This window comes from Pelmatolapia mariae, linkage group LG1 (genome assembly GCF_036321145.2).
Source record: "Pelmatolapia mariae isolate MD_Pm_ZW linkage group LG1, Pm_UMD_F_2, whole genome shotgun sequence".
Classification (NCBI taxonomy): Eukaryota; Metazoa; Chordata; class Actinopteri; order Cichliformes; family Cichlidae; genus Pelmatolapia; species Pelmatolapia mariae.
The window spans coordinates 28,586,333-28,613,915 of NC_086227.1; the positions used below are offsets into that span (position 1 = coordinate 28,586,333).

General features: G+C 38.6%; 3 protein-coding genes across 4 annotated transcripts; 1 reads left to right on the plus strand and 2 right to left on the minus strand.

Annotated features, from left to right (window-relative positions):
- The first annotated feature begins 2,900 nt into the window (after window positions 1-2,900).
- styx (serine/threonine/tyrosine interacting protein) lies at window positions 2,901-9,176 on the plus strand. Of its 2 annotated transcripts, XM_063477840.1 has the most exons (11): window positions 2,901-3,097; window positions 3,446-3,478; window positions 5,014-5,067; window positions 5,169-5,266; window positions 5,352-5,412; window positions 5,505-5,541; window positions 5,625-5,664; window positions 7,006-7,056; window positions 7,261-7,333; window positions 7,952-8,042; window positions 8,605-9,174. In XM_063477840.1, the coding sequence occupies exons 1-11, from the start codon at window positions 2,930-2,932 to the stop codon at window positions 8,676-8,678; spliced, it is 780 nt and encodes a 259-aa protein (XP_063333910.1). In that variant the 5' UTR covers window positions 2,901-2,929; the 3' UTR covers window positions 8,679-9,174. The 2 variants fall into 2 exon arrangements, with proteins under 2 accessions (XP_063333910.1, XP_063333918.1); XM_063477848.1 differs by lacking the exon at window positions 3,446-3,478 and having other exon boundaries at window positions 8,605-9,176.
- A 187-nt stretch (window positions 9,177-9,363) lies between these two features.
- gnpnat1 (glucosamine-phosphate N-acetyltransferase 1) lies at window positions 9,364-13,042 on the minus strand. Its single transcript, XM_063477858.1, has 6 exons — window positions 12,879-13,042; window positions 11,888-12,051; window positions 11,692-11,754; window positions 11,338-11,465; window positions 10,967-11,028; window positions 9,364-10,824 (listed from the first exon to the last, which is right to left on the minus strand). Exons 2-6 carry the CDS (start codon window positions 12,039-12,041, stop codon window positions 10,677-10,679), a joined length of 555 nt encoding a protein of 184 aa, XP_063333928.1. The 5' UTR covers window positions 12,042-12,051; window positions 12,879-13,042; the 3' UTR covers window positions 9,364-10,676.
- Window positions 13,043-14,051: 1,009 nt separating this feature from the next.
- On the minus strand, window positions 14,052-26,662 carry LOC134630527 (E3 ubiquitin-protein ligase AMFR-like). Its single transcript, XM_063477870.1, has 14 exons — window positions 26,509-26,662; window positions 25,693-26,006; window positions 25,510-25,602; window positions 25,242-25,406; window positions 22,776-22,928; window positions 22,032-22,072; window positions 21,291-21,423; window positions 21,044-21,177; window positions 20,776-20,886; window positions 19,843-20,039; window positions 19,657-19,760; window positions 18,844-18,978; window positions 18,522-18,706; window positions 14,052-16,168 (listed from the first exon to the last, which is right to left on the minus strand). Exons 2-14 carry the CDS (start codon window positions 25,945-25,947, stop codon window positions 16,012-16,014), a joined length of 1,863 nt encoding a protein of 620 aa, XP_063333940.1. The 5' UTR covers window positions 25,948-26,006; window positions 26,509-26,662; the 3' UTR covers window positions 14,052-16,011.
- Between the last annotated feature and the right edge of the window lie 921 nt (window positions 26,663-27,583).

Sequence of the window (27,583 nt, forward strand, 5' to 3'; positions counted from 1 at the left end):
CGGGCATAAACCGGTCCGTGGCGCAAAAAAGGTTGGGGACCGCTGCATTAGAGCATCTTTGGGATGTGGTGGAATAAGAGATTTCCAGTACCTTGTTGAATCTGTGCAATGAAGAATTAAGTCAGTTCTGAAGGCTAAAGTGGGCACAACTCGCTGCTGCCTGGGTGTGCTTAATGAACTGGCCGGTGAGTGTATATGTGACTCAAAGAGATCAATCAGCTAAATCAGTTTACATAGCTTAAAAGAATCAAGGATTAGAATCATAAGTCTTTAAGTTTATAATTATGAATTGATTCACTGTGGCTCAAAAAGTTCTTTTATTACTTTGCACATGGTTTATGATGTTATTAATGAATTATTAATACAAAAAGGACCCATTAGATTTATTAAGTCAACTGACTTCTGATTGATTACCTTAAACTACTAAGAACACACAAGTTTCACATGTATATTAAATTGAATTAAATTCAAACTAAAGTTATCAAAGCATAACATATCAAAGACCACAAGGAATCAAGATCAGGAGTAAGTCTGTATTTTTAAAAACCTCAACCAAAGAAACATACTTTTATTTTTTTCATACTGTGTGACACTTTTCTTTGTTATGTTGAAACGCATGGCAGTGTAGTTTATATGGAAGAACTGAGTACATCAGAGGGACGGCTCAGGCTGAGCAGTTTGGAGACAAAGTCAGAGAGACGAGGCTGAGATGGTTTGGACGTGCAGAGGAAGGATAGTGGACATATATGTACCAGTGAGGAGGGAAAGAGAACGACCACAGAGAAGATTCATGGATCGTGAAGGAGGACACACAGACGGTTGGTGTGACAGAGGAGGATATGGAGTTCCCATTACATGCACAACTATAATCATTAACATATCCAAAACCAAACATTTTCTGACTTTTCCAGTATAAAAATACTGACCAAAACGTTATCCTTATTATGTAAGTTTCATACTAAAAGAAAGTGTTAATTTCCTTCTTACTCCTGCTCTGCTGCCCCCCTAGCCACCGCTACGTATTGCCAGAGGAATCTGGCATGGCTGCTGATTTGTGATTTGGCCTGAAGCAGCCAAATATCAAAGAACCCCTGTCACCAGGATGCCTGCACCACAGGGAAATCATCACACAGGGAGACACTGGCGCTAGCTGTTTATTTTCATTAAATGCTGATAAAGATTTTTTAAGCAGAAGCTGAGAGAAGATGATGCATGCGCATGGAAAATGTTTTAACTGGAAGTGCATGTAAGGGACTTTCTTCAAAGATTCTTCTTCAAGGTGTATGTGTGACTGTGGAGGAGCAGCAGTGAGGGGCACATCTGTCCTTGCACCTGATAAGAAATAACTTTTGGTTACACCACCCATGCTGACCAGCAGTGCTGCAAAGCTAGGATACATTATTCAGACACACAAACATATGCACTTATAGAAAACCCACACACGCACACGCATACAAGCCTTTGTTGACTGGTGAGATCTCATCTCCCTCTGATCTGTGAAGAAAGTGTTGTCCCCACCCACGGACCAGACAGTAAACAAAAAAATCACAAAATGCTGCAATGTCTGACAACAACAAACAGATGCCATATCTGAGACGCCAAACAAACATCTACAGATTATCCACGCGCTCTGTTCTTTATCAGATCTCATTATCAGTTACTGCTGATGTCATTATTAACAAGGCGTGCATGGTGGAGGGGGAAGAGGGGGAAAATAATAAAAGACTGAAGGACCTGCTTGCTTTTTAACTAATTTTTAGACTGACCATTTTCAGATACACTTTTTTCAACTATTAACATTGACCGTAAGAATAGCACCTAACTCAAGGGATGAACCAGTGCTGTGTATATGCATAACAGACAGCTTAGCAAAAAATCAAATTTAAACTGTATCTTTAGGCACTTTCTTACCAGCAAAAATCATTTCTTTCCATTTCTTCAGTGGATGAAGAATGGCAACGATAACACAGTTTGGCAGACAGAAATTAATATTTTTGCACCGATAACGTGATTCCCAAAGAGCTGTTAGACAAAAACTTGGCATATTTCAGGATGGCGTGCAATGTATCCTTAAAATATCCGAAGATAATGGACAAATGGAGGACAAAGGAAGAAGTGGGGGGGCAGTATCTAAAAGTTATGTTCTTAAGAAATAAATCACACAAAGTTTGATCTGGCCTTTGAGTTAATCCATCTGCTTAAAACCTAGTAAGAAAAAAAACATAAGGAAGGAAAATAGGGAGAAAAGACCGAGGTTTCGTAAATAACCAAAAATCTGTAAGTAAAGGTCTCATGGAGGAATTAATCTAAATGTTAAAATTTTGTTTCAAATTGTCATCAGTATGTACAGAGCAGGTCAGGAGAGTGGTACAACAGTGAGTGTCTACCGCCACCTGTGAAACACAGTGAAGGCTCTGTCTTAGTTTGGAGGTGGATTTCAGCCAGTGCTGTTGGGAATGTTCTCAAAATTTATGGAATTAGCAACACAGCGAAATACTCTCAGATACTGATCCACAATGAAATGTCATGTGGAAAGTTCATCAACAAGAAATTCATTTTTTGTCGTGACATGATCCCAAACACATTGACATCACAGTAAAATCATACCTAGATAGAAAAACATTATTAGTCATGGACTGGCCTAGCCAGTTCGGACACATTCAAAGAATAGCTTTAAAGGCCCTTCGATAAGCAGTGAGCAGAAGCTCGTAGACTACATCTCAGACTACGTCTTTATCTTAACTCATTAATTTCACAAATCTAAATATTTCCTTTACAGTGGCACTGGGGGTGCTCCTCTGTGACCTCTGCGCTTCGCAAAACGACCGCTAAGCGACGCTGTTTCCCCTTTTCCGTTTCTCCACGCATCTGTCGGCCAGCTCCTTCGGGATCACGTGACGCATGTGACCGAGCAGTATGGCGGACATGCATGTGGAGCCTCAAAACAAATTGTACCGTTTGTTCAGCTAACCCCGCCGCGAGGAAACATCGATACCGCGCGCGAAGTCGGGCCGGCGGTGGCCGAATGGTCAACAGGATGGACGAGGAGAGCAAACTTCAGTTTCCGTCTCTGCCCGATACCAAGGAGGACCTTCTGGTGAGATCCTGTATTAGCCGACATGTCCACTGTGTCTGTCTGACCAGCTAATTTGAGCTAGCCTCCACTCTAGTTTTACTTTCTGGCAGGGAACAATGTAGAGGGCGATATGTGTGTGTGTGTGTATGTAGTTTTTGGGAGGGTGACGTGTTAATGTAATGTGTGATAATGTGAGAGCCATTCTCAAAATTGTCTTTTAATTCGTCTTTTGCGGCGTTTCGGCACTGAGTAGCCTACTAGCATTAGCAATCGACGTGCATAAAGTAAGCTAGCATTCAGCTGTCGTTTTATGGTAGGAACACCTGCCACATCTTTTAACCTTGGTTTCAAATTCCCATTTTTTTCCAGGATTGGGCGTATCCGATGAGACGAGATATGCAGGTGTGTAAGGAGGAGTCTGTTGTTTATAGTGGCAAGTTTAATCTTGACAGTTGAACGTCTTTAGTCTATTCCTATGGTAAATGCGGCTTTAAAGTTCTTAAAACATTAATCTGGAGACAGAACAATGCAGCTAATTGTATTTTCAATCATTATAGTTACTGTTTAAACTTTAATACAAATTTGTTTGGCTGTCGTGGTACTACTTTGATGATGTGTGTACATTTTATGACCAGATACACGCCTCATGGGTGCATACATCTGTAATGACTTGGGTGAACAGGTTCCTTCATCGAGTTCACTTCTTATTTAGATTCCTTAATGATTCTCATTTGGTGCTCATCAGCACTAATGTCAGAGTCAATACCATCACTAAGCAGCATATCAAAAACATTATATTTGTGCAAATCAATTGTTTGCTCTCTGTCAAATGTTTGTGCATTTTGGAGGTATTTCCCCTCATCGTTGTGATCAGTGCTGGGGTCGTTTAACAGCGCAAAGAGACTTTAAAGCGATCGCCCAAGTGATTCTCCTGTATGACCTGAGGCTCCAGTCTGACTGCTCATCACTGCTTTTGACCCGAACTGTCACCCTAAAATGAGAGATAATTGGTTAGGATGTTCAGGATTAACCCAGGAACCATCAAGGCTCAAGCCTGCCATGAACTGGACTGAACAATTTGTCGCTGCCAACATGGACAAGCCAAATGCCCCCTGGAGAAAGGTTTTATTGACAGACAACAAAGATTTAGCTATCTGGCCACAATGGCAGGAGGTGTGTTTGCAGAAGTAAAGCAGAGGCTTTCAAACCTAAGAAAACTGCACCAGCTGTCAAACACGGTTGTTGTAGCATCATGCTTTGAGGCTGTTTTGCTACCAGTAGTACTGTTAGTGGATGGAGTAATCGAGGAGGAGGAGTACCCTCAGAATCATCAACAGCTAGCTGGTTAAAACTTCAATGCCGTTGGGTGTTCCGGCAGGACAGTGATCTCAAACACACATCAGGGCTGTTAAATGTATAAAGCAAGCTAACATTAAGCTTCTGGAATTGCGTTTCCAAAGCCTCAAATTCAACCTAATGTAAAATTAAGTGCTTAAAAGCAGAGTTCGTGCCAGGAAACTAACCAATTTAAATGAACTCTATGCATTCTGCCAAGAAGAGCAGCCAAATATCCAGGAAAAATTTACCAGAAGCTTGATGATGGCTACCAAAAGCATCCAGTCAAGGTATACTTTGATAAGGGACATTTAACCAAAGATTAGTTGGGTGTATGTATATTTTTGACTTTGTGTGGAATAGTGGAAAATCCAAAATTATAATTAATTCTTGTTCACTCAGTTCTTTTTGTTTGTTTGTTTCAACCATCTCAAGAACTCATTAAAAGCTCATAATTACCATGATTCATGCCCTTGATGAGTATGTGTAAACTTCTAGTGATCACAGTAAAATGTCAGTGTCCAGATATAAAATCCTTTGTTAAAGATGAAGAAATGTTGGTGCCTGTGTTGTGTTAATGTTTGCTGTATTTTTCTATTCAGGAGATTTTACCAGGACTGTTTTTAGGTCCCTACTCTTCTGCGATGAAAAGCAAGGTAGTTGCTGGAGGACTGATTTCATTGATTTCTCTTGGATATGGAGACACAAACAAAATGAATGCATTCAACCCTCATTTTACTTATTCCTCTATGTCTAGCTGCCAATTCTCGAAAGACACGGCATAACGCACATTGTGTGCGTCCGCCAAGACATTGAAGCCAATTTTATCAAACCTAATTTCCCTCACATGTTTAGGTAAGTAAGGGCTTCTGTGATCATACCGCAACATTGGTATGTTTCTGAAACAGGGAGTTTTATTTCATCATGCGTTTTCTTGCAGATACCTTGTGTTAGATATTGCTGACAATCCAGTGGAAAATATAATCCGCTTTTTTCCTATGGTGAGTAAAGAGGTGGGGCGTGTTGTCTGGGAAAGCGCTCTTTCGCTGAAAGGTGTGGCGTTTACAATAAAATTTAATTTTCTTTTTTACAGACTAAAGAATTCATTGATGGCTGCTTAGCAACAGAAGGTAAAGATGCATGCCATTCCTGTTTGTATTGCCTAGAGTGTAAGGCATTTTATTAATAATCTTCTGTTTCCTTGCTCTTTCAGGGAAGGTACTGGTTCATGGTAATGCAGGGATATCAAGAAGGTGAGACTACATTTGTTCTGTATGCTGTAATTTCACCTCGTGCATTAAAGCGCATCATGTACTGAACTGCCAAAGCTGTGAAATTCTAAAATATGATTGGATCATGTACTGTTTTTGTTTAGGCAAGTGTTATATGTGATATTTTTTCAGTTTACAGAGCAAATTGCATGTAAGATAAAGTTTTGCGAAAGTCTTGAGCAACCCTTCATTTCGTTATATTTTGCTTCCACTGATCTTGACTTCTTTTTTTGTTTGATTTGAGAAATAGTTCTCATAGTCTCTCAAACTTCCTCTTTGGCAACTGGCTGCTTTTCTTCACTCCTTTTTAGTCCAGCCCATCAATCTCATCAATTTCAGAGGAATTTTTTGTTTGTTTGTTTGTTTGTTTTGTTTTTTGTTTAAGGCAATTTTTAAGAGAGAAAAATTACACAAGAACTGGACTGAAAATCAGTGTCAGCAGGTCCAATGTTGATATTTTTGGTTCAAATTCTGGAGGTGGTCTGATGAGCAATGCAAAAGCGAGTGTCTACAGCCATTTCTGAAACACAGTGAAGGCTCTGTAATGGTTTGGGGTTGTATTTCAGCCAGTGGTCTCGAGGACCCTGGTGGGACTATGAACACAGAAAAATACTGTCAGATTTTGATCTGTCATGCTGTACCATCTAGCAGTGGTTGTATAGTGTAGTGGGTTACACAAAAGGTCAGCAGTTCAATTCCAGCCAGAGACACAAATTCCCTTTCGTATTGTGACAGGAAGGAAGGAATATTGTGTAAAATTGTCAAATCCAGTATGTGGTGTTACCCACAGCTGACATTTGCTGTCATGCAATACCATCTGGAAAGCGTCTGATTTGTAGCATCTTCATTTTTTTAGTATGTCAATGATTCCAAACACATTGTCAGTGCAGTAAAAAAAAATATACCTGGACAGAAAAAAAAATCGCACAGTGGAAAAATATCAGTCATGGATCGGCCTTCTCCAAAGCCCAGAGCTCAGTTTTATTGAGGCAGTGTAAGATCATCTTGATGGAACCCAACAAAAGGCAGTTAACATCCAATGAAGAGCTTTGGCACGTCCTTCAAGAAGCTCAAAGATTTTTGGTTTTTTGCTCTTCCTGAGTCTGTCCATGCAAGTCCTATTATTAATGGACAACCTTAGCATGACTTACCCTGGATCTTGCCCAGAGTTAACTTATGTGGGCTCCAGCTCTGCCACAATTTCATAAGTCCATTATTTCTTTGTCTAACTCTCTAACGTGGCTTAAAAGAAATATATTACATGAACTGATGCACCTTTTGTACCACTTAAGTAACCAAGTTTACTTTTATTTGTTCTTTCAGTGCTGCCTTAGTGATTGCATATCTTATGGAAACATTCGGTATGAAATACAGGTGAGTGTTTTTTCCTCACAACAGTGTATTGCTTACAATTTCAGCACATTGTAAAACTAAGCTGACTTTATTACACAGACGTAAGTGGACTGCAGCATAATTGTTATAATATATAAATATACTGGATAGAAGCACAGAAAGCAGTTGCTGGTAGAGATACTGTTGCTTGCAGAGGTTTCATGTTTTTCCTATTTCACTCTGTAGGGAAGCATTCAGCCATGTTCAGGAGAGGAGGTTTTGCATTAATCCCAATGTGGGCTTTGTGCATCAGCTACAGGTAAGCTCATATTTTAACCTTTTAGAATAGCCTAATACCTAATAATCATACTGTCTGTACATGACTGTAATTAGTCTGTATTAATAATATTGCTACTACAGCAGATTCACTGTGCCCCCTTCATTTTCCTTTGAAAGAAAGGCAACATTTATATGATGGTATTGGATAAAAAGTTGCATACACAGAAGAAGTACAGAATCACTACAGCCTGTGTTGTTATACTGGTTCATTTTGCTGTTTTTGCTTTCTTGTGTTTTCTCATTCGAGGTAGTAAACATTTCCCATGTTTACTACCATATATCATCTCTCTTTAGTCTGCCTTGGCTGGCCACACAAGTGGCTTGCTAACTTAGTTGGCATGTGTACTTGTTGTGTTTTCAAATTAAAGTAAATGTGTTATCACACAGTTATTTTTTTACTTCATTAACTCAAAGCAGAAATTGTGGCATGGGCTTACGAATACTGCCACTGTAAAGTCTTTGAGCTTCATTAAGTAATTAACTGAGCGTGTAAGAAGTCAGCCAAGAGAAAAGCAGTCGGAGCATCAGGCACGACTGTGTAGCTGTTGTCATTCCTGTGATTTTTACAGCTGTATTTAAATTTGATTTGCTTTTAAAGGAATATGAAGCGATCTACCTAGCCAAACTGACCATTAAAAGGATGTCGGTGCAGTTGGACAGGCCGTTCTCACTACAAGCTGGGATGCCAGGTTTGTATTTAACGTACCCAGTTTTGGAAAGAGACACACGTCCCATTATTTCTTGTTATTACTGAACCAATGCAGGTAAAGCATTTGGTTACAGTTTTAGCACAGCGGAAATAATAAAAAAATATTTCATGTTAAAGAGAATTCAAAGCAGTGTCGATTGGTCCATTGTGCCATTTTGGCATCCATTATCAGACTTTCTCAGGATCATTAACTGATAATGTGGTAATGGTGGGTTATTCATTTGTAAAACGCTGCTTGTTATGATGCGAGTTTTACTTTAAAGAAGGCTTTCATTAGGGAAAAAAAAAAAAAGCTAGCACCATTGTGACTGATTCACAACTCATAGCATTCATATTTTCTTTAGGACCTTATTACTATTAAACAGATAACATTCAGGCATGTGTAGCTCTAGGACTGACTCATAATTTCCCTCAGTTATAATTTATTGGTCTGAATCCCAGCGATTTCACTTTGCACAGGCGACAGTGTTCACGTTTGGAGATTATGGGCGACGGACTTTGAGTTGCTGTTTTGTGATCGTTCATTTTCTTTTCTATAATAGGAAGCCGCAAACGCAGCCTGGAGGAAGATGAAGATTTTGGAGGGATGCAGGTCACAGCTGCACAGAATGGATGAGCTTTGCTGATAATGTTTGCTGTGTGGCAGAGTGCACTCGATTCTTTTCTTTTTTTTCCATTTTTAATGGGATTAAAAATGTAAATATTTGAACTTTTTCTAAGGGGAAGGGATCGGGGCAGGACAGGAACTACTCGTGTCTGAGACATGGAGTACTAAAGGGGACTGGGAACAATTTGATAACTCATTTCTTTCTTTCTTTTTTCTTGAGCTGTATGCACTGATGGGGGACTTTTTTTTCTTTTTTGCAGTTTTATAGTATTTAAAGCATTTTGCATTTGCAGCGGGACAGTATTGCAATAATGCACTTTCGATACTTGAATTTGTGTAGACGAACAGGTGGGGAAAGTTGGCAAAAGGGAAAGTAGCCAAGATATCGCCCAGTTAAGGACATGAGAAGTGGAATAGCTACGCCTTTATTTCGGGAGTAATAGGGTTATGAACTAATATCAGACTTAATATGGGATAGTAAGGAATAGAAAACTCACTGCTTAATAAAGTCCTGAGTCCTGTTCAGCTGTGTCCTCATTTCTGCTATCCTTAACTGCTTTTATTAGATTGCCAATAATAAGTCACATTTAAGATTCTGCAACAATAGTTACTGCAGGTCACTCTATAGTGATGCTCGATAATTAAACATCAGTAATGTTGAAACAATATTGCATTAAGAGCATGATGGAAGCTAAATCCCCATTTTTATAAACTGATTTCATTTATCCCAGCTGACTGGGTGAGAAATGCATCTTTGGACAGGTTGCCAGTCCAACACTGGACTAACAGTGGGACAGTGCCACACCTACAACCAATTTCAGCATCTTGCCCAAAGACACTTCAATATGTAACTGGGGAATCGGACACCACCTCAACCAAAGCATACCAATGTTTTTGAATTCCACCACCATCCTGACCTCCAAAAGAAAACACTCCAAATATCTCAAATCAAGTCTTTAGTTAAAACATGGATCTGCCTTTTTTGTAGAAATAAAAAAACAAACAAAACAGAAACAACCTTAGGCCAAAGATGATTTTATTTGACTACACATTTTGAAATAAATTACATTAAATATGTGCCCCCTCTCTCCAGGATAAAAGAATAATTATAAAACTTAACTAGAAAAGCTTAAATAAGAGTTAATTTAGAAAAATCATTTTTACCCACTTCCCATTACAAAAACCTTTAAATGCTAATCCCATTTGGCAACTTAAGTCAAAACTTAATAGCATGTTAACAACTTACCAGTACCTCAAAATATTTTTCCTCACTTAATGTGAAACTTTATAACAGTCTTCATCGTAGTTCTTGTCATTTAAATTTGATTAGTTATCCAGCTACACATAACCTATATGACACTGCATCTTGTACCAAGTAGGATTAAACAAAAAAAAGTGAAACAAGTCTTTTGTTCTAAACAAGTTTAAGTAAAGAAAAAAAGCTTTTCTGGCAGCCGTCTGTCAGTTCAATCACAATCTACAATTAATTCTTAAAGCATATTTGGTTTTGAAGTTACCTTGTAGAGTTGTCTGTTACCTGTAGATTGTTTTACTTACATAATAAGTAATATAACTTCATTTGGTATCATCCTGATCTCCCACATAGCTGTAATTACTTACAGTTGCATGGAAGTCACATATATAAATGGTTCTTTCACTGGTACATGGAAAAGTAAAACTTTAAGCAATTTAAAGAACGAAAATAGTATTTTTTTTTTCCTTTCTAGATGATGAGATGTCAGGTCCACCCTGGTGAGGTAGCCACGGTTACCAAAAGGACAAGGGATTGTGTTGCACTGAGCTTGAACATTCGTAAATGTTTACTCGAGTGTGCTGAAATCATGATGAGTGTTCATGGATGACTCAGCTGTGACACAACAGCAACCTCATCCACGGGAAGCTCCAGTTCTTAAGACATTCTGCAAGTTCTGATTATCACCGGGCGTGCAAAGATACAGTCCGTTTTTCCCAAAACAGATTTTTGTTGTTTTTTTTAAACTTCCGTTCTCAGTCAAAAAATCGACACTGCATGTAGGTCTCATCTGACGCAGAGTAGCCAAACTTCTGGTAAAAAGCCACGTTTTTGGGTGCACATTCAAGAGTGATTTTATAGCAATTCAGTTTTTTGCTGAGAAGAGTAAGCGTCGAGACTAATCTGTTGGGATAAAGAAGAAAAGTGAAAGGTTTTAAAAGCAGAAATCACAAGTTATAAACTATTCAAAATATAGAACTGTCTTTTGATATGTTGGGCAATATCTGAAATATTAAAGACAAGCCAAAGCTGTTTCTTGACTCACAGTTTGCCCAGCTGCTTCCCTCGGCACACATCGCTGACGACAACCTCCTCCACCCGGCCTCTCTGCAAATAAATACGATTTTAATTTACTCATTGTCAAGATTAATAAACATATATGTATCTCTACAATGTAAGCTGAGCTTTCCTAGTAAAGGAAATAAGAGTGCATTTTGATTTGATAAATTAAATAATTATTAACCAGTTTATGGCCATATACTGGGTTAATAATTAAATATTAGTCTTGTAATTACCACTACAATAATCAGTAACTTTTTTACGTAACTGGTGATAAGGAAAACACAGGGAGGAAAAAAAAACAAACAAACAGTTGTGTACTTGAATATACACAAATTTGTGTAGGGTATACTGTACTTTGGCACAGGAGTGGATGAATTTGTGTTCAGTGATCAGTGTTGCCGTGGCCACGATCTGACTCAGATTTGTATCCTCCACCACGATGACATAGTAATCTCCAGTCTTCTTCATGTGCTCAAAATTCTCTGTCAAAAAATAAACAAATGTGTGTTTATAAATCATCACTCATACTTTAATTAGTTTGTTTTCTAGGATATTTCTTTAAATATATATGATCTGCTGTCTAAGACACAACAATAGTTGTGTTAAATTGAAAATTAGTCATTCAAAATGACACTCAGTTAACAGTTTATGTTCCAAACTAAATTATCTCACTTTTATAATATTTATAAAAAGGCAAGTATGACTTACTAGCGAACTGCTCTGGTGTGACATCGCCTGTCTTGGTGAGCTGAGATAAAACCTTGAAAAATCCTGGAATGAAAAAGAATAAAGAGTTAGTGAAAATTTCTGAATTTTAACCCATCTCCTGGGAATTTCTGAGATGTTTCATATTATACGCCAAGAAAAAAAACATACTAATGTGGTTTATGCTGTACAGACTCACCTCTGTTAAAATCTGCCATACAGAGTGGCCTCAGCACCAGGCCTTCCCCTGGACTGCATGGTGAGATTGGGGGAGAGAATGAGGCAGTGTTGCTGCTCCAGTCTAGCTCCCGAAGCAGAGAGGGCTCAAAAAGTGGAGTCTCGTCCAGCAGCATACCAAAATCTCTGAATGGAAAACACGTACAGAGAGATGAGTTCAGGAACACACACCCAAAAAAGTATGTGGGCAAAGCAGTACCGAACTTATTTGGCTAATGGATTGATACAAGTCATAAAAATCAGCCTGGACTGAAAGAGCGTGTGCTCTGGTCATACAGAACTTTGACCTGACGGTTTCACTTGTTAAAACGTTTCCTCAGGGTTCACAACTATGCTTCAGAGGTTGACAAACCAGCTGACACACCCGCGTACAGATAATGATACGTTTCCTTTAGTGTTCATTCATGATCTGTTCTCCAGGACAGGACCCAGGGCCTGACCAGGATATGTAATATGAGAGGGCTTTACAGAGCAAGGGAAGAAGGTAACACTGTCGCTGTTGCTGATGGGAGTCACTCTGGGACTTTCTGCGACAGAGTTTCCTACTTCTACCATAGGCGTCCTAAATCTTGTTTCCATGGCAGCACCATAAAACATAACACTTTTACAAGCCTAATCGTTTCCCGGTTGAGCACGGCAAAGAAATAAGGGCAAACTGCCCACGTTCACTAAGACAAATTACAGTACAGCGACCACAATGCTTTAGCTAACTAATGTGACGTTAGCTAGCCAAACGAAACTTGGGTTATTGAAATCTACTTTGCCAACTAACCCGGCGAAATACAGGTGTATGTAAACCGTGTTTCCCCTATACTGTCAAACGTCTACACGAGGCTACCTTCATGTAAGCAAACTTATACAGCCGAGTTAGCGTCGGAGCTGTATCCTCACATTTCATACCAAATGATAAATTTAGCGTTAGCTAAGCAGTTAGCCACCTGGCAGCTACTTACCAAGTAAAAGCCAACACAGCTAGAGATGGTCCCTCGGAATCTCCACAGTGAAGTAACCTGCAATGACAGCCGGGCTTCTCTACTATAGTTTTGAATGAGGCTGAGCTACATCATTGAGCTGAACACTGTGGCTGCCTTCAGCATTCGTTTCCGCTTGGCACTAGTCCTTGTGTATGACGTGGCAAAGATGCAGAGGTAATTGGCGCAACCCACTGACGTCAATTGATTAAAAGAAATCCAGATGCCAATAGTTTTCCACAATACACCATGCATCCATGCTTTGTGATGGGCCTGTATACTCTCATGAGAGTTTTGTACAGAAATACAGTTGTTTTCTGTCGAAAGGAGCACAAAAAACATACTGGTGTGGTTTATGCTGTACATGTATTGCCCACTGGCAATACGTTTACCAGCTGTAGTTCAGATCCATATGACTGCATCTCCATCTCCGCACTCTAAGAACAATAATGTTAGTTGAACAAAAATGGATGAAAAAAGCTCTTGATGGCATAAGTATTTTTAACTCTTCCCTATACTGCCAGTATGTGTTGTTTAATACAACTGAAGCACCGTTACTCATAATTATACATAAACATTATCCAGTAAGCTACAGTTGTGATCAGAAGTTAACATGTAATCATTATAGATATCTGTCCACTCTTTCTGGCAGAATTGGTAAAGTTTATTTAAATGGGTTGATCACCTGGCACAGACCTGGCTTTTAAGTGTGGTCCACAAGTTTTCAGTAGGATTGAGGTCAGTGCTTTGGGAAGGCCATTCCAGAAAGTTGGTGTTAGCCTGCTTTATCTGTTCCAAAACCAGTTTTGATGTGTGCTTGTCATTATTGTCCAAGTTTCAACCATCTTGCTGTTGATTTGAGGTGAAGCTGATCATTCTGGAGGTAGTCCTTATTATTCCATCCACTTTTTACAACCACTGTACCACTTCCACTGATAGCAAAACAGCCCAATTAAAGAAAACTTTTCTCTATTTAACAATCTCAACCTCACTTGTTGAACTTGGGAATTGAAAGGTTAGGCTGCACTATCAGGACTGGAGGTTTACATCTGCAAAGTAAAGCCAGAAATCCATGTTGTCTCAATAAACAGAAGAAAAAGAAAACCCAGTAAACAAAGGATACAAACCATCATTTGTTAAAAAGCTGTAGAAGCTGTTTATTGAGTCTTTTATATTAACATATTTTACAAAAACAAGATTTACAGAAATTATCCATAACTGAACCATCTTGATTTAGGCACAAAAATACCAGAAAGCTCAGTCCAAAAAAGTATTTAAATTCTGATTCCATAGTTAATGATTATGAAAGGTAATCCATGCATAGGAAAATATGTCATGGATTTTAAAAGTTGCTAAGTAACTGAATGAAAAAATGAAAACCAAACTGTCCAGTTTTAGGTTTGTTTGTTTTTTTACATGTTGACTAATTAAAGTCTTTAAACTAAAATCCTATGCTGTACCTTCTTAAAACACTCAAAAAAAAAAAAAGAAAAAAAAAAGTGAGCAATAAAATGAGCACACAAAGATAACAACACTTCAGCTTTAGTGGAAGTTTGTGGGCTGTTCTTTGGGATAAAGTTGAAGAAAACATAATCACTTTTATAGATTCATGCATATCTCACCCCAAACTGCCTTTTTGCACTGTAATGATAGAATTCAAACACACTTCATCATTATATCTGTCGATATGCATCAACCAGCTACAGATTCAGTGAAATATACCAATACCCAAAAAGCTTCTAGGGCTACGTTCAGTTTGCACAGTTGTACATTTTCAAATTTTTTTATTTATTTATTTATTTTTTAAACCAGCAGGTGATTATGTTCCCCCGCTGTTGTAATTTCTTAACTAGTATTCAATGTAAGTAGACAAAGGCCAATCAAATAAAAAACCCGATAAGTTTATTCATGAAGATTCTCAGTCATTCGGGTTGCAGAATATTTAAACAAGGAGAAAACCAGTTATTTGCTAAGAATTTCATTTGTTTTGCTACATATGCAAGAGGCACCACTATTTCTAGCAAAAGAAGAAAGGGTTCACCGATAAAACTGACGAAGCCTCTTGAATTGGTGGCAAAACAAGCAAGTTAAAATGCACCACAGAAAGTCCATCTGTTGCAGACTTGACAATTTCTGCCTTTCTCAACAGATACAGATGACCGACACACCCATTAATCAACAGAATAAGAGATATTTTTACCGCGCAGAGGTTCCTTTAGGAAAGACACCACATGTAACACTCATTGAACAGAATGTAATACATCCCTATTTTCTGCATATGCATCGCAAAGGGACCGGTTTTGGAAAAAAGATTTACAGGCCCATTTACCCATCTTGTTAAATAACAAAATGCAAACTGTTTGCAACAGGTGATATTACACACTAAATAGAAAACAACCCATGCGGGTGAAAAAGAAGAAAAAAAATAAACAACTTTGTTTGCAGCATTTTTTTCTGATAGAAACATTCATATTTGACAGAAAGGCTGAACAATACTAAAGTGACATTCTCTTACGCCTAGGTAAGAAATAAGAATGTGTTATTTTGCCTACACTTAATTCACAGTTGAAACTCATAAAATAACACACAGACACATCAGATGAGTTCCTCCATCCGGAATACAGAATTTTCTGCCTTGGGCTTAATGTGAAAGGAAAACCAAGACCCATATAACAGCTTTATCTACCAATGACACCTTCAAACCCTTCTCATAAACATCTTCTTGTAATAGTCTTCTGAACGCAAAGCATGCTCGTTTTTTGACAGCCAGTCTGAATCATGACAGCTGCTGGCTGTCTATTGAAGCTGGTGGTTGCATTGTGTGGCACATGTATAGAGGGCAATGCAACCTTGCATTTCATGACTTGCACCAATCAATATATATTCCAAATACTAGGCTGAATTCAGTGATACAGAGGCTATTTACAATAGTCTCACCCTTTTAGGCAGCCTCAAAACCGCTCCAAGGCCATGTCTGCAATGGTTTTTTATTTTTTTGTGTGTTTTGTTTTATAGGTGATGACCATTGACTACACCAAATGGGGGAAAGTTGAAATAGCTCTTGTCAGTGCCTCTTAGGGTATCAATGTACTACACCCTTCTGCTGAAGCCAGAATCAGGGCGCAGGGTCCTGTAGGTTTTGTAGACGTCTCTCTGCAGCTGCCGCCATGGTTCTACGTCTCAGCACAGTTGAGTCCAATTCTGGGCCATCCTCCTCCTCCAGTCCAGGCAAATCTTCATCCTGATCCTCCGAATTTTTGTTCAGATATTTCCTACAGGGATGCAGAAACCATGTAAGGATTATAATAACAAGAACTGAAAACCCAAAAGAACGGGGACGAAACAGAGAACCAGTAATCCTTACTATTAGTTATCACAATGTTACTCCTAGAATTAGATACTTAAAAAAAAAATAATAATTTACCACAAATGGTAAGGTCCACAACTGCAAATATATGAGTTCTTAGGGGTTTTTTGTTTTTTGTTTTTTTAAAAACACAGAAATAAGTCAATACTACATTTCCAGTGCCAGAAAGTCAATTCTGTTTATCTGGATATAGTGTTTTCAGTGATTTTATTGCCCCACAACTTGACTTGGACTGCAGCTTGCAATTGTAGCCCTTGGTCTGCTTTGTAGGATGACAGTGTGCAACAGTGAGCTAAAGCTCCATTTCCATAAGAACTAGCACCACGCCTGCTACACTAAGTCAACTAACACAACAGAGGAGATTAAAGACTAGGGCTGCCAGGATTAGTCGACTAGTCACGATTACGTCGACTATTAAAATCGTCGACGACTAATTTAATAGTCGACGTGTCATTTGAAGCTTTGTAAGATCCCAAAAGACACAGGAATAAGTAGTAGGATTTAAGAGTGTAATAATGGACTGAAACAGAAGATGGCAGCACTGCATGTACAAGGATGCCAGCTGCTGTTAAACCTCGAAGAAGAAGAAGCAGTGTCCGATATCGTAGCTGTGTCCAAATTCAGGAACCGCATCCTCCTGTGCCCGCATTTGTAGGCCGATTACGTTACAGCGACACGACGAAGACTGTCCAAATTCGAAGACTCCGACAAATGCGCCCTTCATTTCCCCAGATTTGAAGGATGGGTCGGGTGTATACTTCGTGGCCCAACCTATCCCAGAATTCATAGCGCGACCCTGCTCAGTTTCCAACAATGGCGGCAGCTAGTTAGTTTTAATATTACTCTTATTATTCTTTCTGGGTCACAAAATAAACGTTTAACATATTTTCAGGCGAGAATGTAGCTGTGTAAATTTCAAATATCTGCTTAGTTTATCAAGACACAACATATTTTTAAAAGCGCGCTGATGTTTTCAGAGACGTCTGTTACCCACTAGCTCGATAGCTAGCCGGGGTTCAAGGCTCACTAGAGCCCGTGAGAACACCGGACTCCCGGCAAATAGTTTTCAAACCCACCGCCGTCTTTCGCTACTCAGGTTAAACATGATATATAAGTCACTTAGATAACTTAAAAATGTTATTGTTTGGCTTTTTCAGTATTTTATTTGTTCCTGAGTAAATCGGTTTGGCTGAGATTAAAGTTATAGTTTTTAAACAGCTGAATAAACGTCAAGCAGACAACTGATTATCAGAAGTGTGAGATGCTCGAGAATATACTCCGGTGTCCTGTTATATTTTAGACAGCAAGGAGCAGACGGCTGAGTTTATTAAACTTCACCTAAACAATCTGCAGATTTCATTAAAATTTAATAAACTATCATTTTGTCTTTATTTTTAGTTAGCACATACCTTAAATACTTAAAGCTGTAAGCTAATGATAGTTATATAAGAGCAGATGCACGCTGGTGCAATAAGCTGTACGTTTTACGTCCAATGGATGCATGACCTGATTAGTCGACTAATCGCAAAAATAATCGGTGACTACTCGACTATCAAAATAATCGTTTGTGGCAGCCCTATTAAAGACACCATAAAAATACACCTGTGATTAGACGGCCAGCAAACAATCGACAGCTGCAGCACAAAACAGTGGTTTAAGAGCCTGTCTGGGGAAGCAGTTGAATGAACTGACTGTCACCACAACGGCAAAGCAGCCAAGCTGTAGGAAGGGAAACTTAAATTTTCCTCACTTTAGACTTAGAAAGTGACATTTTAACATCCAATTTATTCCATCTTGGTTGAAAGAGTGATATAAACTCATCTCAAAACCCTGTATTAAACAGGCACAGAAGTAAAATGACATAGACAGCAGTATAGATAAGCTCTGAAATAATCGGTTATACACTTGATACTGCAGAAGAGATTCTTTATACCCATCCAGAAGCAAGATTGAGAGGCTGTTCTAATAAATGGTGGAGAAAACTGATCAAAATGTAAAACAAGTGTTTTGCATGTGAGGGAAGAAACATGAACAGTCTGTTTAAACTTGTGCATCTATGTGTATTCAAGCTGTGTGTGACACAGCTTGAATGTGTTATGTACAGGTGTAAAGGTGAACAGTTTGACTGCCTAACCTGGAACTCGCACACAGTTAATTAAATTATAAGAACTTGAGTTAAAGACTAAATATAGTCAAACACATTCACAAAAACATTTTGAATATAAAATGTGGAAAACTCCAATTTGTAGAGGAACAACCTGCGTGCTTGCTGAAGCATCTCTTCTTTCCTCTGCTTTAACATCTTCTGCCTCTCCTCTGCAGACTTAGAGAAGCGGCCTCCTCTAACCTCCAAGTTGTCAGATTCACCCTGCTCAGCTGCTCCACTGGGCCCAGGCTGCTCATCTGGTGCAGGATTAACCTGTAAAGGGCCTCGCTCTATGGCCTAAGAGAGGACGACAAACATAATTTTGAGATGTGAATTTTAAGAAACACACAAGGAAAACTAAGAGCAAGGCATGTCTGCAGACCTCCAATGGTAAATAAAAACTGCACTTAACATTTAACCCCAAGTTGACTGACCTGCGTAGGGAAAGGCACCTGGATACGTCCCTCCAGGATGTTGTCAGTAGTAACTTCCACAGAGCGGGTCAACTGTAAGTCTTGCAGTACCAGGTAGGAGGGCACCTGAGGAAACATCTCTTGAATCTGATGGGCCTGATGAGCACAAGTACATAAAAAGCAGAGTGAGATGGAGAACACTGGTATAAGTTACAGTATATGTTACATTAAATTTAGTTGTTTTTAAGCCCAAGCAATATTTGAAGTCATAGACACTGACTAAGACATGGAGTGAAGGCTGCAATAATAAGATGGCAGCAGTGATTTTATGTAAATAAAGTTGTTATAGCCCTAGCAGGGCCTAGTGTGGCTGTGTCCTGGCATCTCTCCTGCCTTAGGTGCCACCCTTTTTGTACAGCTGACTCTAATAAGCATTAAGAGTACGATGAGGTGAGAGAAAGGTGAGATCTCGTGCCGGAGATCCTTTTTCTTTTTTAACTTCTCAGTTTGGTGATCAACTCCTGGGTTTTGTTGTTTTCCTTCTTTAAAAGACTATTTCAGCATCTGTCCCTCTCTGTTAGTTTAATTACTAATAGAAACATTAATGAAACCGTTTAATTTAACAATGCTGCTTTCCCGTCTCCTTTTTTCAACCCAGAAACCTTTTGTTACTTTGCCCACATCCCCTGGACCTTTTAGGAGAACGTAACAAAAGTTTTAAGGTCATCAACTGTCTAAAAAGATCTTACAAGTTTAAATATTAGCCTCAACTTGCAGTCTGTATCCTTTCTCTTAAAGACAACAAATTTCATTACACGGTAAACTCGAACTCACCATAGCCATAAGCTGGGAGTTATTTGCTTGAGCAATGCCCAAGATGTTAGTAGTATGCATTACTTCTACTGAGAAACTGGGCAGCCAGCTGGCGATACGAGATCCTGTAAGACAAATGCATGGATTTTTAATTTTAGCTGTGAAACAGAGCCCATCAGTTTTAGGTCACGTGTCCAGCACCCTTACCATCAAAGTGGAAGAAGTGATTGTGTTGGTTGATATGTGGTCTGGCATCTGGGGGGGCTCCAACTGGGCCAATGTTGTCCTCCAAACCCCCACCCTGCTGCGGGCTTCTTGCTTGGCCCCCATCCCCATTAATATTCAGGGATTTCCGACATGTGGGACACGACGTGTCCTGCTCAAGCCATGAGCGCAAACAAGAGCTGAAGAAACACATATACATACCCTAAGTAAGTTGCCAGTCTGAAAACTTGACATGTATCTTAGGGGTCAGGACAAATTTTCTACAGCTAGGCTCTATGCAGGGCATCTTACTGAAGCTAAGAATGTATATCAGAGAGCTCACAGCAATAAACATTCAAATAAGCAAACTCTACTACAAAAGCTAAGAACTGCTGTGCAGTCTAGTTTACACTTCACTATGTAAATCTTTTAAGGATTTTGGGAACTACCCTAACGGAAGCTTCAGCCTTTAAGTCCTGCTAAATCCAGGATGCCGATATTCTCCTTGGCTCTCTTTTAGCCATTGTTATTTAGGTACATAGCACAAATGTTTTCTCAGGACAAGGATGTCAAATTCAATTTTACTTCATGTGCTGGACAACAAAAAGCATTGCATAACTTCATGTTTGATAAAATAACACAACTCCAAAAATGCCCCTTTCAGTAAGTATAAAAAGTATATTCTGTAGATGTTTGCCTGAGCCATAGTTTTTTTGTTTTATTTTTTTATTTTTAATCCAAAACCATAACGATATCCCTAATAATTTTCCAGACATTAGAAAGTAAAGCAACTTAAGCCTGAAATCTCTCAAGTGGAATTTCAACTCAACTGTGTCAGTATAGGCCACATACTGACAAGTACTATTTCTAGGGTATAGCACCTCAAAGCAGAGGCAAATAATCCCAACTATAAGCAGTAAAAGTAAAATTATTTACTTGTGGAAGAGATGACCGCAGGGCAGTTTGCGTGCTGTAAGCATGGCATCCCAGCAGATGGCACAATCATCATCATTGGCTGCCAGCTCCTCTGCAGTAGCAACAGCAAATCTGCACAGAGTTCATAGTATATGCAACTATTAAGTAAACAAGTAATGATTAGCAAAAGACTGAAAAAAAAGAAAAAAAACAAACAAACACACACACACACACACACACACACACACACACACACACACAAGAATCAAGTATAAGGAGGCAAGACAACCTTGTCTCCATGTTATTAATGACACGCAGGTAGTTCTTATGTCGGCGGACACGGCGCTGCACCTCATGGAAGAGATATCGCAGCTGCATGAAGATAACCAAGCTTGCCATGGACAGCCAGATATTCCCAAAAAGCTAATAAGTGAAATGTGCACACAAAGGTGAAAGATTAGTGGATCAGAAAGTCACACTGGGACAGGAACTGTTCAGAACATGACAGCCATACACTCAGTCACACTGCATCTTACCAGCATATGGATATGGTGCATTAGGTCAAGAAACAGCATGGCCAGCTCCATTATGAAGTCTGTGTAGTAGACATATGTCCCCTTACTCTCCCAAGTCCCTGGATGGTTCAAATCCCAGAGATGAATTGAGTATCTGGAAGAGTAAGACACAGCTCTTTCAGCTCATGAAATGCTGGTGACTTTTAGAAGATCGGTGGAGGCAACATACTGCAATAAATTAAATGTGCAACAATATACTGTATGTGGTACAATAATACCAAAAAGACTGAAATTCAAGGTTGAGACAGAACTGTTTTGAGTAACAAAGAAAGAAGAGTTATGATACGGCTCTGATTTCATCATAAGATATATTTAGTTAAGTGAGTGAAAGTAATCAAAAGCTCAAAAACAAAACTTGCAAAGGTATAAAGAAACATCTTTAAAGGGAAGTCACCATAAACATTATTTTTCCATGCACCAAACAACTGTACTGCAACAGACAGCTGTTACCAGCCAAGGGAGTCAGTACTGTATCCAGTACTGATCCAGGACCTTGGCCCATCAGAGTTGGTGGTAGTTCAATATTAGGAACCCTCTCAAGGACTCAAGTTTCAGTTACTACGCTAACAAGCCTTTTATACTAGAGCTAATGGAACCAGAGGAAAACAAACAGCTTTATGTGCTAAGATTATCCCCGATTCCAAATTTGCACAGGCTGTCATCCATGCTGCAGTGTGTCTATGAGGCTGCACAGAGACTTACCGCATGATGACATGTCCAGTGCGCACAGTCACCAGCAGACACTGAGGAAAAAAGTAAATGTGAAAATGATGCAACTGTTGTGCTCTGCTTTCTACACAGACATTACAGTCTAAAAGAGCTAGTTTAAACTCTCATTTACACTAAACTCTAAACTTAGTGGTTTTGTTTACTCACAGACAAACTCTTATTTATTCAACATTGCTGACAGCTTTTACAGCAAATAAGAATTTTTTTTCACTCACAAAAGTGCAGCTGCAAACTGAAAACACTGATTATGCTTCTGCTTCTTCAGGAAACATAAACATGAGCCAGAATGCACAACACCAGCAAGAAGGAACACACATGAAAAAGTACTCTTATAATTCTGTGGTGGTGAATCAGTGTCACATTTTAATTGGTTTCTAAGTTCATCAAAGAACCGCATTGATACTGAAAAATGTAAAACCAATTTTGTCCTCTGGAGGGATATCATCCACAAAGCATGAGCACCTATTTTACTAAGTAATTACATGAAAATTAAGGTATTTTTCACTTTCGATAACTGCTCCAATTATTCTCAAACGATCCTGGGTTGAACAAGAATAGAAAGCAAATGCGTGCTGAGAAGTGTAGTTAGCAAATGTGTATAAATAAATACCTGCACCTAAACAAAAGCTTAAATGACATAAATAAAAAAAAAAAATCCATAATCATATGTGCAAAGTGTGGCCAAAACTTTCCCACAGCTTGGCTCCAAGTTCTCACCTCTGCTGCCATGAAGGAGAGCGTGTGCATGCCATGAGAAGCTCCCAGGAGGCCGCAGACCACAGCTAGGCCACAACAGTCCAGAAGCAGGGAGACCAGCAGACAGAGCACACGCACATGGCTGTTCATAGGTGTGGATGGGGAGAAAGACAGCTGTGGGGGCGGGAAAAACAAAAAACAAAGGTAAATGAGTATGCTGTGCTTCTTATGTCCTAAGATTTCTTTTCAGTGTTTATGCAGGTTAAAGATCATTTCCTCAGGATGGCCTTTGAATCCCACCGCAATACTTTTTTGTGAAACTTTGTTACCAAAAAGACGTAGCTATAAATTAATTTAGTGGACATCAGTAGACAAAGGAAGTATAACAATGATTTGTCAAAACAGTGGAAAATTTCACTTAGATGCTCATGAAACATGCTGTTGAAAGAGTTCATGTTTTTCGCCACTGGCTACAGACAAGAGTTTGAAGAGGCTCAGTAACATACAATTTTTACTGAGACATACTGAGAGAAAATCCTGCATGTACTCTCTTCTAAATATTACACAACCCTTTTCTATCAATAAAAACGCCTCTCACACAACCACTAAATATCTAAGCACTAGCACAACTAAACTTCTAGCAAAGTGTAAATAACAAAAAATTTGCACATTATTATAGATTACAACTAAGGTAAAAAATATAAAAACCAGCTGCTCGGTATCACAAAGACCACAAGGTTTCCAAGCTAAACCTTCAGCACTACAACCTGCATTTCTTATCTTCACCCCAAAGCAAGAAACCACAGTGACAGGAAGACAGAAAGGGGAAACAGCTGGCAAATAACGGACTACCTCCAACTAAATTTACAGTTAAAGTTGAAAGACGGAAACAAAAACAGCAAGAGGAACACAATCACATCAAAACAAAATGTTTACAATATGGCAGGTTGAAATAACCTTCTAGTATACTAAGGCAGCCAGCATTACATTACGTCTAACTTTGAATGTCTAACTGACATTTAAAACAACTTAAACGTTGTTTTAAATGTCAGCACTTATAAGAAGGTATTTAAATGTGATATTTTGTTTTCCCCACCATACAGAACACAGTCTGATAGAGAGATGTTAGCGTAGTAACTGAAACTGTATCAGTAGTCACAGTCAACATCCCAGTATAAAAAGCTATTAATAGAACCCAAGCTGAAAAGAGTACAGTTACACTGTGTCTACTGAGGGAAAGCACACTTTTTAAATAAGCATTTATAGAAAGTGTACAGAAGTATTGCTCAGGTGGATAAATCTGGCTTAGTGTTTAATATTCAGAAACAGTTAGGTAGGAAGAGAATTAGATTTGCCAAGCTTTGCTGTGGCAAATCTATGCTGTGGCAGATTTCTATTTATTACATACATATTACATACATACTGAATTACACAATACAGAAAGCATACCCCTGTAATACATACAAAATAATAGACTGGCACCAGTACCCATGTTAAAGCGCAGAAGTAATATCTAATATAGAAAATCTAAATCTAAAAAAAAAAAAAAAAAAAACCCACACACAAAACAAAATGAGGGTAGATGACAAAAAACTGTGTTCCTTTAAAGCACAGAAACAAAAACTCTCCTGTATATGTACACTTTTGCCACTTAGCTCATGATCCATGAGCTTCCCTAACGCCACACTGACCATTTCCTATGATCCAAATAGGAGGGTAATATGGTAAGGACATTGATATACTGTTTCTAACTGATATTTCTTAAGTAACATGTGACTCCTTTCGTAACAAGCAAGAGTTCAAAGAGCTTTGCAGATATCTGGTAAAGAGCAAGTAACGTATATCACCCATAATTACTCTGGGTGATGCACTACTCTCCGATAAGCCACTGAAATGACACGTGTATCTCAGAGGCTTTTAGGCTGCATATACAAAATGGGGGGAAAAAAATCTTAAATCCTATATTTAATCCAATATCCAATAAACATATTGCTCATTTCTTTTCCCCATGAAATCTACACAACTACAACATTGTTAGCTAATGTAGTTTACTCTAACTATGATTAGATAACTGAGAAAGTCAGTGGTTAGGTACATTTGCTTTATTCTTCAGCCCTTGATTCTCATAAATCTAGCTGTTCTCAAGTCTGGCTCCCAACAAATATGAAAAAAGGAACACGACAATTAAGATAATACTATTATTGTGCTGCACCCCATGTAAAGATGAGACTTGCATTTTTATCAATCCAGGGCACCCTTTTCTTTTACACTGGTCTCTTCTCAAGTGCCCAAAATTAATCCCCACCAGGTTACAGTAGGTTTAGTTAAGCTCGACTGAAAAAACAAACACAAACTTTTGGAAACAGCTTGGCTCAAGGAGTCAAATGATATAAAACAGAAATAACCACAGACAATAAATGTAACATGAGTCTAGTCATATTTGTCTAAAGTGATGATTAGATTTTTTTTTTTTTTTGAAATACTTACATATTCAAAGCGATCCTTGCAGAGCTGAACCATTAGGTGGAGAAAAACGAGTGCAGAGAACCACAGACACCACATGACCACCTCCTCCACTGTCTGGACGTTCAGTACACCAAAAATGAAGATGAACTTGTAGAAAATGAAGTTCCAGAATTTATCTTTCAGGTGCTGATAAACCAAAAAAAACAAAAAGGGATACAGGAAATGCGATGAGTGACCATTTGCTTCTTGTTTGAAAGAAGTAAAAACAGCTGTAACAACACAGACTTACCTGCTTCTCACTGACTCTGAGTGGGCCGAACACCACGTACTGAATCATTTTAGCAATTAACATCAAAGAGCAGCAGAATGTGTTCACTAACACCTGTAGGTGTGCAGATAATAAGGTCACCATTAGTTTTTGTATGAACTTCATAATCACCATCACGTCACACATTGCACTAAAATCACTCACCCACACAAAGAGACTGTCTGTGACAAGATACCACAGGACAGTTGTTGCCAGTTCTGTGTTACTAATATCATTCTTTAGAAGTTCACGCTCCACCTCGGTGGGAGGCTGTGCCTCATCCGTTTCCAAGGCCCCAAATCCCGGGTCAGTTACTGTGGTGTAGGCACTGAAGATGCTACCAGCAAGCAAAGCCACACTCAGTGCTGTGTAGGTCTGCAGGCTGGGCCAAGGAAACCTCTCCAAAAACAGCAGAGGCATTGCAATCGCAAGCTACGAGTCCACTTCTCAGCTTGTTAAAATGGTGTCAGTCCAACAACCTGTGAAGGCAGTAGGGACGTTAGGCCAACTTTACGGGACAAAGAGTAAATATTACGCAAATAGAGCAAAGACAGGATGTGATGGCAGCCATTTCGGCAACGCACGAATTTTGTGCTTTAACAACTGGGACACACAGAGTGCAAATGTCTCTTTCTAATTTTTAAAAAGTTAGTTCCCCCCCCCTCAAAAAAAAAATACGTTTACTAAACATTTTGGCTATATGGCTAACCCATACTCAGCCGCCAAGCAGTGCTAACTTCCTTTTAGCAATAATTACTACCGTGTTTGTTTAAGTGGAATATTAATTAAATTAGTCAAAGTAAGTAAAAATGGCTTATCATCATCAACGAGCAACACCTTTACGGAACAAACGGGAGTTCACTCACATAACATTAGTTACTTATCTGGCTAATGTTACCTAACACTTAGCCTAGTGGTTAGCTAATGCTAGCCACCGTTAACGACCATCAAACGCTAGACTTGTATTAAATGGTCACTTACAGTTTGTCACAGATTTAAATAAACACAATATCCGGCTTTCCCTGTTGCAGTCAGTGTTGAACTTTTAGTCCTGTGGCACTGGGAACGCGATACTTGACAACATCGTCATGTTTATTTCACGGAGCAGACAGCTGGCTGAAAGCTGAAAGAAGGCTTCCCGTCTGCGCAGCGTAACAGCGTCATCACGACAACTTTAAAGTCACGGTCATTACAAAATAAATATTTTCATTCAGCGGCTTAATTTAACTAATAACTCGTTCCCCGTGATTACAAAAAAAATGTTTTTATATATTTTGTTTTAATCTTTTGATTATATTCTGGAAAAATAAATCAGTGAGTAAGCTGTGGGAGTTTCCAGAACACGCAAGAATAGACGTTATTTCTTGGGATTGGGTGTATTTTTGGTGCAAACAACAAAAATAGAAACGACTTCACCTCTAGGCTAGTGTTTATAGTACAATGATTTTAAAATTTTAAACCATTTTGTTGTACTTTCAAACTGCTTTTAGTGTGTACACACGCTAAGACACTTTATTGCACTGCATTGTTTATACATTTCACACTGTTACACTTAGCCCCTTAATATCCTGTAATATTTTTTTAATTCTTTTTCTTCTTTGTCTTCTTTCTTAAAAATATATTTAGTATGAAATTTTTAAATATTTTAGTTGTTATTTGAAAGTTAAATGTATACTTATTGTTAGTTATTGGACTTCAGAATCGTTTTACCGCATTAAGACATTTGTTTTATCATACTTTATTCACATACTTAACTGTATACCTTTCTACATATTTAATCTATTTGTTGTATGCTTGTTTTGTTTCATGTTTTTTAGTGGCTGTAATAAAAAAAAATCAAAATTGAAGATAAATTAAGCATTTATCTTACCTTTGTTTTCTGCGTTGTGTATATCAAAACACTAACCTCACATTAACCTTGCATTTTTCAAGGTGTTTTGTGCAATATCGGTAATGTCCACAAAGAAAAAATATTCAACTATATTTAATATAGTTTTCCTTGAAATTGCGGCACTGAAGCTATATGCTTAGATCTGTTTTGTTGTTTGAAGGTAAT

Bases quoted from the DNA above. Each gene is read 5' to 3' on its own strand.
- styx (XM_063477840.1), top strand. From the start codon at position 2,930: ATGTGGAGCCTCAAAACAAATTGTACCGTTTGTTCAGCTAACCCCGCC. The intron at 7,057-7,260 runs GTGAGTGTTTTT...TTCACTCTGTAG, and splicing joins ACATTCGGTATGAAATACAG to GGAAGCATTCAGCCATGTTC. The intron at 7,334-7,951 runs GTAAGCTCATAT...TTGCTTTTAAAG, and splicing joins GCTTTGTGCATCAGCTACAG to GAATATGAAGCGATCTACCT.
- gnpnat1 (XM_063477858.1), bottom strand. From the start codon at position 12,041: ATGCTGCTGGACGAGACTCCACTTTTTGAGCCCTCTCTGCTTCGGGAG. The intron at 11,755-11,887 runs GTGAGTCTGTAC...TTTTCATTCCAG, and splicing joins TATGGCAGATTTTAACAGAG to GATTTTTCAAGGTTTTATCT. The intron at 10,825-10,966 runs GTGAGTCAAGAA...TTATCCCAACAG, and splicing joins GGGAAGCAGCTGGGCAAACT to ATTAGTCTCGACGCTTACTC.
- LOC134630527 (XM_063477870.1), bottom strand. From the start codon at position 25,947: ATGCCTCTGCTGTTTTTGGAGAGGTTTCCTTGGCCCAGCCTGCAGACC. The intron at 21,424-22,031 runs GTAAGTCTCTGT...TTACTCTTCCAG, and splicing joins ACTGGACATGTCATCATGCG to ATACTCAATTCATCTCTGGG. The intron at 18,707-18,843 runs GTCAGTCAACTT...GTCCTCTCTTAG, and splicing joins AGGTGCCTTTCCCTACGCAG to GCCATAGAGCGAGGCCCTTT.